Source organism: Miscanthus floridulus, chromosome 6 (genome assembly GCF_019320115.1).
Source record: "Miscanthus floridulus cultivar M001 chromosome 6, ASM1932011v1, whole genome shotgun sequence".
Classification (NCBI taxonomy): Eukaryota; Viridiplantae; Streptophyta; class Magnoliopsida; order Poales; family Poaceae; genus Miscanthus; species Miscanthus floridulus.
In genome coordinates this window covers 115,176,884-115,191,519 of record NC_089585.1, presented here as the reverse complement: position 1 = coordinate 115,191,519, position 14,636 = coordinate 115,176,884, and the positions used below count along the sequence as shown (strand labels likewise).

The 14,636-nt window shown below is 47.6% G+C and overlaps 1 protein-coding gene across 1 annotated transcript; it reads left to right on the top strand.

Annotated features, from left to right (window-relative positions):
• The first annotated feature begins 223 nt into the window (after positions 1-223).
• LOC136459154 (uncharacterized) lies at positions 224-1,745 on the top strand. The gene has a single exon (XM_066459052.1). The coding sequence runs from the start codon at positions 542-544 to the stop codon at positions 1,409-1,411; it is 870 nt and encodes a 289-aa protein (XP_066315149.1). The 5' UTR covers positions 224-541; the 3' UTR covers positions 1,412-1,745.
• Positions 1,746-14,636: the final 12,891 nt, after the last annotated feature.

Here is a 14,636-nt window from a genome sequence, read left to right as displayed (position 1 = left end):
TTGAGTGGTATTTTGTTTACTGGATTTGTTATGTTAGTACGAATTACAGTACGATGCATGTCAACTTCCGTCCATTACTCATAAACAGGTCGCCACTGTTTCAAGCCTGTCATCGTGTTCGCTCGATGGTTTACGTCCCGCTGAATGATGCTATTTGACTGTAAGAGAAAAATAATGTACCAAGACTGCGAGACTGATACGATGAAGTCAACAGGTACTCATGTCACACAATAGTACTGTACCTTGCTGGCCGGTTGCCACTATTTCAAGCCAGCCAGCAGCGACCTACTCGACCATACAGACCTCGTAGACTAGCTGGCCACTTTCGACCACCAGACCCCCACGCCACGCTCCCATCACCATCCACCCATAGCCTCCTCTCCTCCCGCTTGAAGCACCCCGTGCTGGACTCCAAGAACCCGCCCATTGCTTTTCTGACTTGTCTCCCTCCCACTGGTCTCCCACACACCACACTCCAGAGTCCAGACCACGGCCACCGCGATGGCTGCTTAGTGCGTCCGCGGCAGCTGGAGACACAGACATGGGCTGCTGCTTCAGCAAGAAGCGCAAGACCCGTCCGGTGGCGGGAGCCTCTGCCTTCCCGCGCCGGTGCGAGCGCGAGGACCGCGACCCGCCGTCGCCGGAGGAGGAGACGGTCAAGGAGGTGCTCTCGGAGACACCGAGCGCTAAGCTGAGGGCCGAGCCCAAGCCCATCGGCAATAATGTTGTCGTCCCCGCCGCGGACGAGCGGGAAGTGGAGAAGGCGAAGAAGAAGCAGGACAGCGTCGACGCCGCGGTGAGCGTGAGCGACCTCGGCAGCTGCGTGTCGCTGTCGCTCGCCACCGACGAGCGGTCCGAGGCGGCGTCGGAGTGGTCGGTCGCGACCAGCTCGGTGGCCGGGCCGGAGCGGTCGCCGGGGAGGAAGCCGGCCAGGAGGCGCCCGGTCTCCGCCGATCTGGGCCCAGCGCGGCGCGAGCGCGACCGCGCCGCCGCGGCCGCGGCCTCCTACGGCGTCCGCTCCCGCAGAGCGCGGGCGTCGGCGTCCCCGCCGCCGCCGCGGCACGTGCCACGGGACCGCTCCGTCCGGCGCTCGCCGTCGCCGGCGGCGAAGCGGGCGGCGTCCGAGCCCCGCCGCGCCGCCAGCCCAACTGCGCCCGTGCAGGCGCAGCGGAAGCCGCCTGTCCCGGCAAGGCCGTCCGGCCGCGTCTCGGCGCGGCGGGCGGCACAGGAGGCAGCAACTCCTCCTCGTCCCGCCTCCCCGCAGGAAGACGACGCCGTCACCGCGGCAAGCGAGCCCAGCGTCCCGGACGGCAGCGCCGGTGGCGATGTTCAAGGTGGCCGCGGCGGCGACGACGGGAAAGAGTCGCTGGAGAACCCGCTTGTGTCATTGGAATGTTTCATCTTTCTGTAGCGCTGCGCTGGTGCAGTGGTGTGATCTTGCGCTATTTCCCTTCGAAAGCGTTGCGCTAATCCAGTTTTTAGATGCTAGTGGAGCAGTTAGTTGTAGGGCATGGTGGTTCAGAGCTACTGCCGCTGCCACCTTCCGTTAACTTTGTCCAAGGGAAATGCCAGTAGCTTTTGACTTTTCAGATTTTCAGAGCCGTGTCTGACGATGTGCTTTGGCTTTTGGCGTGCTTGACGTATTTTGCAGAGTTGTTTCTGTAATCGTCATGTCTTTTCCTCTCATCGTACTCTACTGTCTTGCTCCATTTCATTTTCACCTACAAGACCACCCTCAAACTATAGTGGCATACAAATTCTTGCGAATTTCAGACAAAATCCACATGTGTTTATGACGCTGCTCTTCGCACGTTGCCTGACCAACCATTTTCCGCAGTAAATGAGCCATCACCGCGGACCGAGCCTAGCTCGGGTGGCAAGTGCCCAGGTGTTGGGGCTCGTCGGCCGGAGTTCGATCCCCGGGAAGTAGAATTTCCGGTCTCGCACCCATATTTGTTTCGTGCAGGTTCTGAACAATCATGTGCTACTATAATAGGACTACGATGCAGGTTCTGAACAATCATGTGCTACTATAATAAGACTACGATGTTTCCATCCTCTATGAGGCTTGTAAGGCTTCGGTGATCTTCAAAAGGATGTTTGAGATGTATATGCCTTCCTTTCTAAGGATGTGCGTGTGTGGTGGTGTGAGTGTGTTATGTTAAGTACACAGATACTACTCATTGTACACTAGGAGTCCAGGCTAAAAAAAAAAAAAAACATCACCTGGCTTTTCTTCCAATACGCTACAGGCTTCCCATGTCACACAGACATCGGATACTTCAACTCTATACTGCCCCATACCACGTTGCCACCCACCGATGTTTCAGAACTCAGGAACATCCGAGCAGCTAACTTTATGATCCCATCAGATTCGTCAAGAATGAGATCCGCGCCGACAACGAGCTCATCCATCTAGGAAACGGTCCACTGGATCTGCTCATTCCCTCGCCTTGATGACCGGCATCCGAGGGGGACGTGCGGCGGGTGCGGCCGAGGCGCCGAAAGAAAAAAAAAATGGCGAGGCTGCTCATTCCCTCTGCAGGGTCCCGTGCGCGCGGCATCAGCGAGCGCCGCGTTGGCAGGATAATGTTAGATTGATCTTTACCGATTGGTCTGGGTCTCTGGTCAACCGCTTTATGATTAGTGGCCTCCGTCACACAGTATCATAAAAATAGAGGTGGAGACCAGAGGCATCAGACATGAGAATCACCTGAGTCGTCAGACGTCGCACCTACGATCCATAAACCCTAAGCCGATCTAGTAAGGGGGCGTTGGCAGCGACAGGAAGACCGCCACTGGCCACCATCGCCACTGCGTCCGTGACTTCACCGTCGGATCTCACCGCGTAACCAACAAGCACCCCATGGCAAGCTCGTCTTCTACGAAGGCGGCCGACGGTTTGCACCTCCTCAACCCCTCTCTCTCTCTCTCTCTCTCTCTCTCTCTCTCTCTCTCTCTCTTTCTCGCACAAGCATGTTCTAGGGTTTGCTATTCAATCAGATGTCAGTATATATACTAGATCTATGGCTAGTGATCCTGTTATGCAACTAACAATGGTATCAAAGCGCCTAACTAGGCGTAAATCTAGCTCTTGGAGAAGATTAGAACAAGAAATAGAAAGGGGATTCGATTTGAAGAAAAGGATCGGACCCCAACCCCTAACCCTAACCCTAGCTCTAGAGTAAGGACGAAGGAGGGGAGGACCTACCCGGATTCTCCGTCGCGTGTCACCACCGCCGTCGCGCGGGTAAAATCCCATTGTAGCGCAGGAAGGAACTCCGCCGACGAGGCGCGGGGAGAAGCCGAGCCGCGCTCGCCGCCGTGCAAGTGAGCCTAGCCGAGGGCACCGTCACAGGACCGCTCAATGGTGGCACGCTCACCCACTGGGGAGCGCGCGCTCCGACGAGTAGACCTGTTGCGACGTCGGTAAAATCTAGGGTTTAGGGTCGTGCTCCATCGCAGCAGTGTGGGGGCGCAAAGTGCACCACCATGGTGCCACTCGACGGCGCCGCACGCGGATCAAGCCGCACGCATGAACCGTGTAAGGGACCGTGACGCCTAAGAGGAGGGTAAATTAGGCAACTGAAAACTCTAACTCTAAACTATGGCCTCTTTTTATCCTTAGCAAAAACATATACAAAAGATAAACTATCTAAATATAAAACTACGTTTTTACTAATGTGTTGCTATCTCTACCGCAAAAGAAGTTATGCAACCTAGGTTCCAAACCTATCAACTAGCCTATCACTAATCTAAAAAAGTAAAGCACAAACCAAGATTACAATATAAATGCGGAAGCTAAAAAATAAGGTAGAGATATACAAACTCCCATCGATGACTCCGGTATTTTTATTGAGGTATCGAGAAGCGTGTAAGCTTCTCCCTAGTCCTCGTTGGAGCCCCTCATAAGGAATCCCTCACAAGGGCTAAGCTCCCGGTCGAGTAACTCCATGGATAGCTCTAGGCCTTTTTCACGCGCAAGTGAGTCTTTGGTGTGCCTTTTGGTAAGCCTCTCTCGGACCGTTCCCCGCCGTCTTCACTCTCAAGCTTCCGGTCAAACCACCGCGAGCCTTGTTCCCTTCGGTAAACGGTGGCGGCCACACCACAAACGCGGTTGGTGTGATCTCGCAAGACTACAAGCTTCTCCGATACACAACAATGGTGCACGCAAGCACCGAGTGGTAAGAGGTGTGCAAACCTCACTAAACACTTGGCCTAAACCTAGAGCAAGCGCATAAGCGGTGGTCTAATCAACCTAAGCACTTTGCAAAGCACCTACGCTGATCACCTATTGAATCACTAAGCACTATGTAAGTGGAGATCACTAAAATAGTGTATCAAAACCCTCGGTATGTTTCCTCCGCTCTCTATATCTCAAATGACCGGTTGGGGGTCTATTTATAAGCCACATAGAGAAAGTAGCCGTTAGGGACGAAACTCAGCTTTCTGCTACTGACCGGACGCTGTTGTCATCATGATCGGACGTGTTCAGTCGTCCTGACCGTTGAGCGCGTGCGTCGAGATCAGACGCACTGCCGAGTCCGGTCATCATCGACCGGACGTGTCCAGTCACATTTACGCTGCTCTAGAACCTCTCTCGACATGATCGGACGCTGCACTTTGTGCGTCCAGTCATCTAGTGCTGCTACGTCCGGTCCTCACTGAGTTGTTGCCGCGATGATGAATAGTAAAGTCCGTGCGTCCGGTCACTACCTTACTCAGCGTCTGGTCACTGCTGCTGACCTGCTGTTGCTGAGCAACTGATCGAACGCATTCGGTCCTCATAGAGCCACGTCCGGTCACCTCTGCAGAGCTTGTTTCTTCACGATCTTACGTCTGGCTTGGTTCCCATCTTCGTGCTTGGACTTTGCTTGATATCTTGGGTCTTCTCTTGTTCTTCTAGGGTCTTGCTTATGGTGTTGATCATGGGATCATCATGTCGCCTTCGTCCAAGTCATGTCTTACACCCTATTAAACTACAAAACAATTACTTATAAATTCATTAGTCTAATTTGATTATGTTGGTCATTAAACACCAAAATTCAAAGTAAATGGGCCTAAGGTCCATTTTCCTTACACACCGGCGAAGGGCGCCATGGCGGTGCCACCACGCTTCTCTCTCGGGCTGTCGTGGTTCAGAGTGAGAGTGGGAGAGAGAGCCGGCACCGTGGCGAGGAGAGAGAAGAGAAAGTGAAGAATGAGCTAGGGTTCGAGCGCGCAGCCGCGGTCGGCATTTTTATGCGAGCGATAATGACGGGCGATCGTCCGATCTGATCGCACAGCTCTAAGCGCTCAGGACGGAAGCGACCCAGGAGGGTTCGGAGATTCCTAGCCTAGGCCCAGGTTGCGGCCTGGGCGTGGGGAAGCAGGCGCGCGCATTGTGTGGGGCCGCTGCTAGCCCACGAGCGCGGGCGACATTTTGCCGCTAGGCAGAGCACTGTTTCAACGGCCTGGGCTAAATGAACAGTAGAAACTGTGTTATTATTTTATTCATTTTGAGAAGCAAATTTTAATGTTTTTTGTCCATTTTTAATCTCTGTCAAAATTTGAACCAACGAGATAATTTTTTCAGAGAGTAGATGAGTACAGTAAAATGCTTTTGAAAAGTAGAAAAAGAATTTTTTCATGTTTCCGCTGCAAAGGATAAAGTTTATTATCTTCTAATTAAATTCGAACCAACGACATAATTTAATTTGAAGAGCAGTTAAATTTTATTCAATAAATTATAATATTGTTATTTTTCTTACCAACGTTGATAATAGCAATATTATAATGTTTATTCATAAGTTTTTCATGCATTAATTCTATTTCTGCCTAACGGTGATGTAGAATTACTGTATAAGAATGTTGTATGTTTTAATTTTGACCAACGTTAAATTAAGACATGCAATTATTATGTCAACTTTTCTCACTATCTCTGATAGTGTTTTTCAAGACAACCCAATGGCTTTTATCTCGCACATACCGCCTCTTGAATAGGGCAACTATAGGGTATGGCAAGAAAAGTATGAACTAGCACTTGCGCTGTCTGAAAAAGACCTAGTGCTTACCTCCTCGTGTCCTACTAAGCCAGTGGACAGGGTGAGGGAAGAAAATAAGTCTAATGCTAATTTCACTATTCGGCAGCGATATCATACAGAAGTGCGGATGAAATGTGATCTCAAATGTAAGAAATGGGACATTTTAAACCGCAAGTGCTTGATGGTGGCTAAGTCCACAATTTTAGATGCTATAAGGGGATCCATCCCAGATTGTGATACCGCCACAGAGTACCTTAAGAAAGTGGAGAGTCAGTTCACTCGCTCTTCAAAGGCTTATGCCAGTATTTTGATCAAGAAATTATTCAATAAAAAAATACACAAGTGGCGGTATGAGAGAGCACATACTGAAGATGAGCAACACAGCTTCGAAGCTGAAGCCAATGGATTTGGGGCTCAAGGATGAGTTACTTATTCATTTGGTTTTTGCTTCCTTGCCCAAAGAATATAAAACTTTTGTTGTGAACTACAACATGTAGCCTGATAAGTGGGATATAGAGAAGCTCATTGTAATGTGTGTTCAAGAAGAGGAGAGGCTGAAAAGCTCACAGGATGACTCTACTAACCTTGTGAAGGACAACAAGAAGAAGAAGTTCAATAAGAATGTCAAACCTCAAGGGAAACCCCCTCAGACTGAGCACCATCAGAAGAACAACAATGCCCAAGTTGAAAAAGATTAGTGCAAATGGTGTAAGCAACATGGACATTACTAGAGGGACTGCCCAGACTTCCTAAAAAGCCTTATGAAGAGAGGTAAGGATTTTATTACATTCATAGATGAATCCTTGTATTTAAGTTATGCAAAATCTACTTGATGGATTGATTCAGGTGCAACTGTTCATGTTGCACATTCATTAGAGAGATTCTGTATGAGGAGAACCCTACAAAGAGGAGAAAGAAGAATTAAAGTTGCAAATGGAGTTGAAGCTATTGGAGATCTTTCTCTAGAATTAGATGATGGTTTTAGATTTTAGTTTTTAGATATTGTTTATGTATCCTCTTTGCGTACAAACTTGATAAGTGTTTCAAGATTAGATGATGATGGATATAATTACTATTTTGATAATGGTAAATGTCAGATTGTGATTAATAATAAGTGTATTGGTCTTGCCTTATGACAAAACAAGCTTTATTTATTATCACTTTCTGAGAATGTGAATGATGTGAGCACTGAGAATGAGAATGCTTCCTCATCTATGAATACAACAAATAAGCGGAAGAGAGTGCATGATGTATCTTCAAAATTATGGCATTGTCGTTTAGGCAATTGATTAAGCAATCAATTCTTCCACCTTTAGAATTTTTAGATTTAGAACAATGCATTGATTGCATAAAAGGAAAATACGAAGCGCAAGAATTTTAGAAATAGTTCACACAGACATCTGTGGTCCTTTTCCTATGAAGAATGTGGCTGGTTATGATTCATTTATAACATTCACAGGTGATTATTCTTGTTTTGGCTATATTTATCCAATTAAGTAAAGATCGAAAGCATTAGATAAATTTAAGATATTCAATGCTAAAGTAGAAAATCAGCACAACTTAAAGATTAAGGTAGTAAGATATGACCGTGGGGGAGAGTACTACGATTGACACACCCCATATGGCCAAGTTCCTGGACCTTTTGCATGGTTATTACAGAAAAATAGCATAGTAGCCCTGTATTCTACACCGGACGAGCCTCAGCAGAATGGAGTAGCTGAAAAACGCAACCGTACCTTAATGGATATGGTGAAAGGCATGATAAATCACTCTTCTTTACCAATATGAGTTGTGGACGGGAAAGGAATCCTCACTTAACTATTTACGTGTGTGGGGTTGTCCAGCTGAGACAAAATTCTTTAACCCAAACATAGGCAAGCTAGACTCTAAGACAGTCAGTTGCCATTTCATTGGCTATCTAGAAAAGTCAAAAGGTTACCGCTTCTATTGTTCTGACAGACAAACAAAGTTTATAGAAATAAGACATGCGGTGTTCTTGGAGGATGATATGATCAAGGGGAACATGGTAGCGCGAGAAATTAATTTTGAAGAGAAACGGCTATACGTGCCCACTCCGATGGTTCAGGAACCATTCTTCACGTTACCTGTTGTTGTTGTACCAATAGTGCAAGACACTGTAGTAACAGCACCTGTTGTTAGTTCTCCTATGACAACAATGAATGAACATGAGGAAACCTGTCTTTTAGGATCCCTTAGAACCCATTGTCAAACACGAGGAAGAGCAACAACAGCCTCATATAGAACAAACAGTATCTAACGGGGCTCCTAGAAGGTCTCAAAGAGTTAGGAGATCAGCCATTTCTAAAGACTACGAAGTTTATGAATATGAGGAATTTCAAATAGAGGGTGATCCCATCTCATTTTAAAAAGCCATAAGAAGCGCTCACTCATTAAAGTGGTTTGAAGCCATGGAAGATGAAATGAAATCAATAAAAACCAATGGTGTTTGGGACTTAGAAACAATTCCTAAAGGAGCCAAGACAGTAGGTTGTAAATGGATCTACAAAACCAAACATGACTTCAAAGGGAATATAGAAAGATTCAAAGCACGACTTGTGGCGAAAGGCTTCACACAAAGAGAAGGTATAGATTATAATGAGACATTTTCTCCAGTCTAATGTAAGGATTCTTTTAGAATTATAATGACGCTTATAGCACATTACGATTCAGAATTACATCAGATGGATGTAAAAACAGCATTACTAAATGGGGATCTAGATGAAAATATTTACATGGCACAACCAAAAGGTTTTGTTGTGGAAGAAAAAGAACGTATAGGATGCCGCCTGAAGAAATCCATTTGTGAATTAAAACAAGCTTCAAGACAGTGGTATTTAAAGTTTGATAGTAAAATAAGAAAGTTTGGGTTTCATGAAAATGTAGAGGACAATTGCGTTTATGCAAATTTCAAGAATGGGAAATACATTTTTCTAGTCTTGTATGTGGATGACATCTTGCTCGCTAGCAGTGATGTTAATATACTACTAGAAACAAAGAAGTTCTTGTCCTCAAAGTTTGATATGAAGGATCTCGGTGAAGCTTCGTTTGTCCTAGGAATAGAGATTCACCGAGATAGAGAAAAGAAGGTTTTAGGATTATCACAAAAGGCATACTTAGAAAAAGTTTTAAAGAAATACAGTATGCAAAATTATAAGTCTTTATCTGCTCCTATAGTCAAGGGGGATAGATATGGGAAATTTCAATGTCCTAGGAACCAATATGAGATCGATCAAATAAAAGCGGTTCTATATAGTTCAGTTGTTGAAAGTTTACACTATGCTCAAGTGTGTACTCGCCCTAACTTAGCATTTGTTACCAGGTTACTTGGCAGATATCAGAGTAATCTAGGAATATAACACTGGAAATTAGTAAAGAAAGTTTTGCATTACCTGCAAGGTACGAAGGGTCTCATGCTAACGTACAGAAGATCTGATTCCCTATACATAGAGGGGTATACAGATTCTGATTATGCAGGAGATGACAGAAAATCCATGTCAAGATACATATTCACTCTCGTAGGAGCTATATCATGGAAAAACTTAAAGCAATCTGTCAATACATCGTCCATAATGTATGCCAAGTTTGTAGCATGTTATGAGGCCATAGGGCAAGTGAATTAGCTAAAGAAATTCATGCCCGGGTTGAAAGTGGTAGACGACACACATAAACCACTCAAGTTATACTGCGATAATAATCCAATAGTATGTTATGCTCACAACAATAAGTCAAGTGATGCTGCCAAACACATTGACATAAAGTATTATGCTGTAAAAGATAAAGTCCGGGATCATATAATTAGTCTTGAGCATATAAGAACAGAAAAGATGCTCGTGGATCCGCTTATAAAAGGCTTACCACCCAGCGTGTTCAGAGAACACTTAGCCAACATGGGTTTAAGGGAAAGCCTATGATTCCTGGACAATGAGGGCCTAGTTGAGAATCTGTTTCAAAACAGAAAGGTGCATTTTAGTTGTTTAATCTAATAGCAATAGACCGTGATAATGACGCACGCTCTATGCACTGATCTGTGATGGAATGAGAATAAAATAAAGCAAGTAAGTTGAGTTTATGTCATAAGGTGGATCAAGGGGAGATATTAGATTGATCTCCACCAATTACCCTAGGTGAAAGGTCCTTATGTGGTTTTAGTAATTGAGTGACAACCTAGGTGGACTAATTGTGTTTATGTGAGATACACAGGTGATTAGTCCATAGATACATGTGTGTGAGCAACATATGCCATGATGGTGAAAATGGCTTGGAGATGTTGCAAAGCTCACACATGTGATGATGAAGGAGCTTAAATGCACATGAGACATGACATTGAGTCATGTGATCAAGGTGGAGAAGATCAAGACAAGACTTGGCTTGATGGACCAGTTGCAAGCGTGAAGGGCAAGTCGAAGGCTTTGGAGTAATGGACCACGTGACGGTGAAGCTTAAGCAAGACTTGGTGCCGATGGACGATGACAATGGTAAAGAGCAAGTAAAGTCAAGATCGATGAACCAATATGATCACGTGATGATATGAAGTGAGTCATATCATTGTTGATCGTGTTGGTGCCTGTGTTGCATCGACGTTGGAGGAGATGGAATGGAATGCGCAAGGCAAAGGTATAACCTAGGGCATTTCATTTTACCGGTCATAGGTGTATAGAGAAGTTTATGATCGGGTTTAGGATAGATGGCCATACTATCAAGAGGAGCAAACTTGTTTGCATATCGATCATCTAGTGCCACTCGAGTGATCTAACTTTGCATCGTCGCTAGGATCGAGTGGCGCGGCAAGTTGAGTGGCTAACATCCTTTAGGAAATGATTATGAAAAGCTAACACATATACACATGGTGGTGTACACTTAGTGGTGTTGGCACATTTACAAAGGAGATGGAGTTGGAGTTGATGTGGATCAACTTGGTGAAGAAACTCCATCGGTGGAGTGTCCACCCATAGAGTACGGACAGTCCGACGGTGCCACCGGCGCCCTACACAGAAAAGACAGAGTCTCACTGAGTGCATCGGACGCTGGCACTCGAAGTGATCGGACGCTGGCAGGGCGCGTCTGGTCAGGCTGACGCATGGTGATGCAGGAGCTGGAGTATGACCGGATGCTGGGCTGCGTCCGATCACGTGCGACCAGACGCGTCTGGTCAAGGTCGGTACCTTACTGTAAACAACCGGACGCTGAGGTCCAGCGTCCGGTCAGAAGATGACCATTGAGATCGGAAGAATGCCGTTGAACGCAGGTGACACGTGGCTGTCATCGGGCGACCGGACGCTGAGGACCAGCGTTCGGTCAAAACGATCGGAGCGTCTGATCGACCCGATAGTTGCCCAGTAAAAAGGGTAACGGCTAGTTTAGCCCTTGGGGCTATAAATAGAAGTGGCCTTCGGCCATGGCTGGAGCTGAGCACCTTGGAGGACTTTGTGTCTATGCTTAAGAGTGCTTAGGAGCCCTCCATCTCACACATACTTGATAGTGATCATCCGATTGTGTGAGTAAGCGATTCTAGTGCGATTGCATCATGAGGTTGCATCGAGTGGCACTAGGAGATTGAGTTGTAAGCCGGTTGTACTTGTTACTCTTGGAGGTTGCCACCTCCTAGATGGCTTGGTGGTGGTCTCTGTTGAAGCCCGCAAGAAGCTTGTGCGGTGCTCCGGAGAAGAACTTGTGAGGGGCATTGTGATCGCCCCGCGGGAGTCGCGAAGAGCAATTTTAGTAAAGCGTGTCATTGAGCTACCCTCACTCAAGGGATAGGTTCTTGCGGCGCCCGACGTGCGGGCTTAGCTGGTGATGCTAATTAGCCGCCGAACCACCAAGTGAGCGGTCGACACAACGGGGACTAGCATGTTGGCAAACACGTGAACCTCGGGAGAAAAATCATCGTGTCGACCTTGTTCTCTCCGTTGGTTTGCATCCCTATTACACAAGCTTGCAATTACTTTTATACATATTAAGCTTGTGTAGTTGCTCTTGTAATTAGATAGCTTGTGTAGCTTGCTAATTACCTTCTTGCTTGTGTAGCATAGAAGTAGCTCCCTTGCGTGGCTAATTTGGTTTGTGTAATCTTGTTAGTCACATTACTTAGTTTGTGTAGCTAAGTATTTGTGCTCTCTAATTTGGCATTGGTTGTCTTGTTATTGAGCATTATTAGTGAGCTTAGTTGTCTTTATGCTTTTGCTTACTAGCATGTGTAGGAGCTTCCTTATTGCTTGAAATACTAGTGACATAAGTTTGTGTGACCTTGCTCCTAGAATTGGTTAGGTGTGCTCTAGCTAGCCCGGTACCTTTGTTACTTGATTAGTATCTTTGGAAGGTGCTAGAGAACATAGATAGAGGGGTGTAGTCTTGGCTGGACCGACCGTCTTAATTCCGCACTTGTTTCGGTTAGCCGACGTGATTAATTTTAGAAAAGACTATTCACATCCCCTCTAGTCCGTCATCTCGACCCTTCACTAGGCCCTTGGATCCGCGTCCTGATCGGGGGGCGCCCAACCGCTCCATGGTTGGTAAACCCCGTCGCACAGCGTCATAAAAAGAGAGGTGGGAGCCGGGGCATCAGACATGAGAATCACCTGAGCCGCCAGACGCCCCCACTTATAGTCCCTAAACCTAAGCCGATCTAGTGAGGGGGCGTGGCCAGCGACGGGAAGACCACCACCGCCCACCGCCGCCTCTGCACCATCGCCACTGCGTCCGCGACTTCACCGTCGGACCTCACTGCGCCACCGACAAGCACCTCATGGCAAGGCGATCGATGGTTTGCACCTCCGCAACCCCCCCCCCCCCCCTCTCTTTTTTTCTCGCACAAGCATGTTTTAGAGTTTACTATTCAATCAGATGTCAGTATATATGCTAGATCTATGACCAGTGATCCTGTTACGCAGGTAACAATTGGCACTGCACGAGCTGGCTTGAATCACGAGACCGCCCACATTGTTGTTTGCTGATTCGCATTCGCTTGGGAGTGAAGGCCACGACGACGTCTTTCCGTTGTCTCTCGGCATGCTTGCGCTCGCGCTGGCGCTGCTCTCGTATGTACACACGTACTCGAGTGCACAGGCACAAGGATCAGTTCACATCTCAACATCAGCTGCAGTTGCTGCTTTGCAGCCTTGCTAATACGAGACCTGATGGCACATGGCGGTAGCCCACCGGGAGGGCAGGATCCCTGCGCAAACTCCATCCAGTCTCCTGCCTGGCCTAGTGGCATGTTGTTTGTCTGTGGGTGGATTTTGGTTCTTCGTTTGCTCCTACCATGAGACCGGACGAGGTGGGCGCGTGATCGCACCAACCAGGTCGTTGGATCGTGATGATTGGTGACGACTGCCCCGGCGCCATGCCATCATCGTCATCCTCTCGGCTTTGCCTCGCTGTAATGTTAAGCGCGGGACACTGGGACGAGGGAGCCGTCACGGATCAGCCGGTTCACATGCACATGTGGCCACATGTGGAGCTTGTTTCTCACAAGCCGCCGCCGGCGGCCGTCGGAGTGGCCTGTGACTGTGCTCGCAAAGCTCCCAGCTAGCAAAAGACAAAAGGGCCGTCCTAGCTGAGCGCCCGAGCGTAGGTAGTAGAGTACAAATCAGCGTCTCCGTCCCCTGATTTTGCGGCCGTGGGAGATCGAGAAATTGTGCACCTCTCGTCCCAATTTTTCCCTCAAAAGAAGTGCGGCTGCTGCTTCCTCGGCCGTCGGGTGCGATAAAATACGGTGAAATCCACGCATAGGGCGATCCAAAGTCCGTGAACAAGAATTTGGTCCAACGTCCCCAGCCCAAGACAAGCGAGAGACTTCTCCGTTGTCCTTTCGCCCCTTAGAATCGGCAAGGCGTGGTGGGCTTTGTTGGGCTCCATTTGATCCTCTTTTGTTGATGCAGAGACTTGGTAGCCCACGAATCTTGTGGAGTTGGATCATGGCCCAACAAGATCGGCCGCAGTGTACGTCCAACCCAATAATCGGAGGTTTACAAGAACAGGGAAGTACGAATTGGCCGGAAACTTCACTGAGCTAAACAAGAATTTTACCTGCAAAAAACGTACCAGCACGGCAGTATTTCGTGAAACGCGTGTGGTGCTTCCCGTTCCTCGTATTTGTTTCTCAACTGGTCCTCACCCCTCGCAGACAACCGTAAAGAACTGGAAGGAAGACTCCACGCCGATCACGCGGGGAGACGCTTAGCTTGACTTGACCTGAGTCTTTCTAGATACCTATTGTGGGAGTGCATGTGTAATTTGTCGGTGCAATCGTATCGTGCAGGCCTTTTTTTTTATCCCTTTTACCTTTTTCCTTCGAGAGAGTGAGGATGCCGGCTTTGCGTTGACGCGACTAGCGACTATTGGCTTACGTCTTGCGGCTCTCGCCGGCATAGCATAAACGTCTCCCTCGAACCCATAGGGAACTTGTGTGACGACTCAGCGCTCTACTACTACACTATTGTAGTCGCCTCTGGAAGAAGTAGTAGTATATTCTTATCGGAATTCACAATGGGCTCGTCCCCTTACCCGAGGGGAAAGGTTTTGCAGAGGTCAGGTCAGCCGAAAAAAATCTCATGCAGGAAGGGATCTGCTCTGCGATGCACCGACGCAAAATCG

Bases quoted from the DNA above. Each gene is read 5' to 3' on its own strand.
- LOC136459154 (XM_066459052.1), top strand. From the start codon at position 542: ATGGGCTGCTGCTTCAGCAAGAAGCGCAAGACCCGTCCGGTGGCGGGA.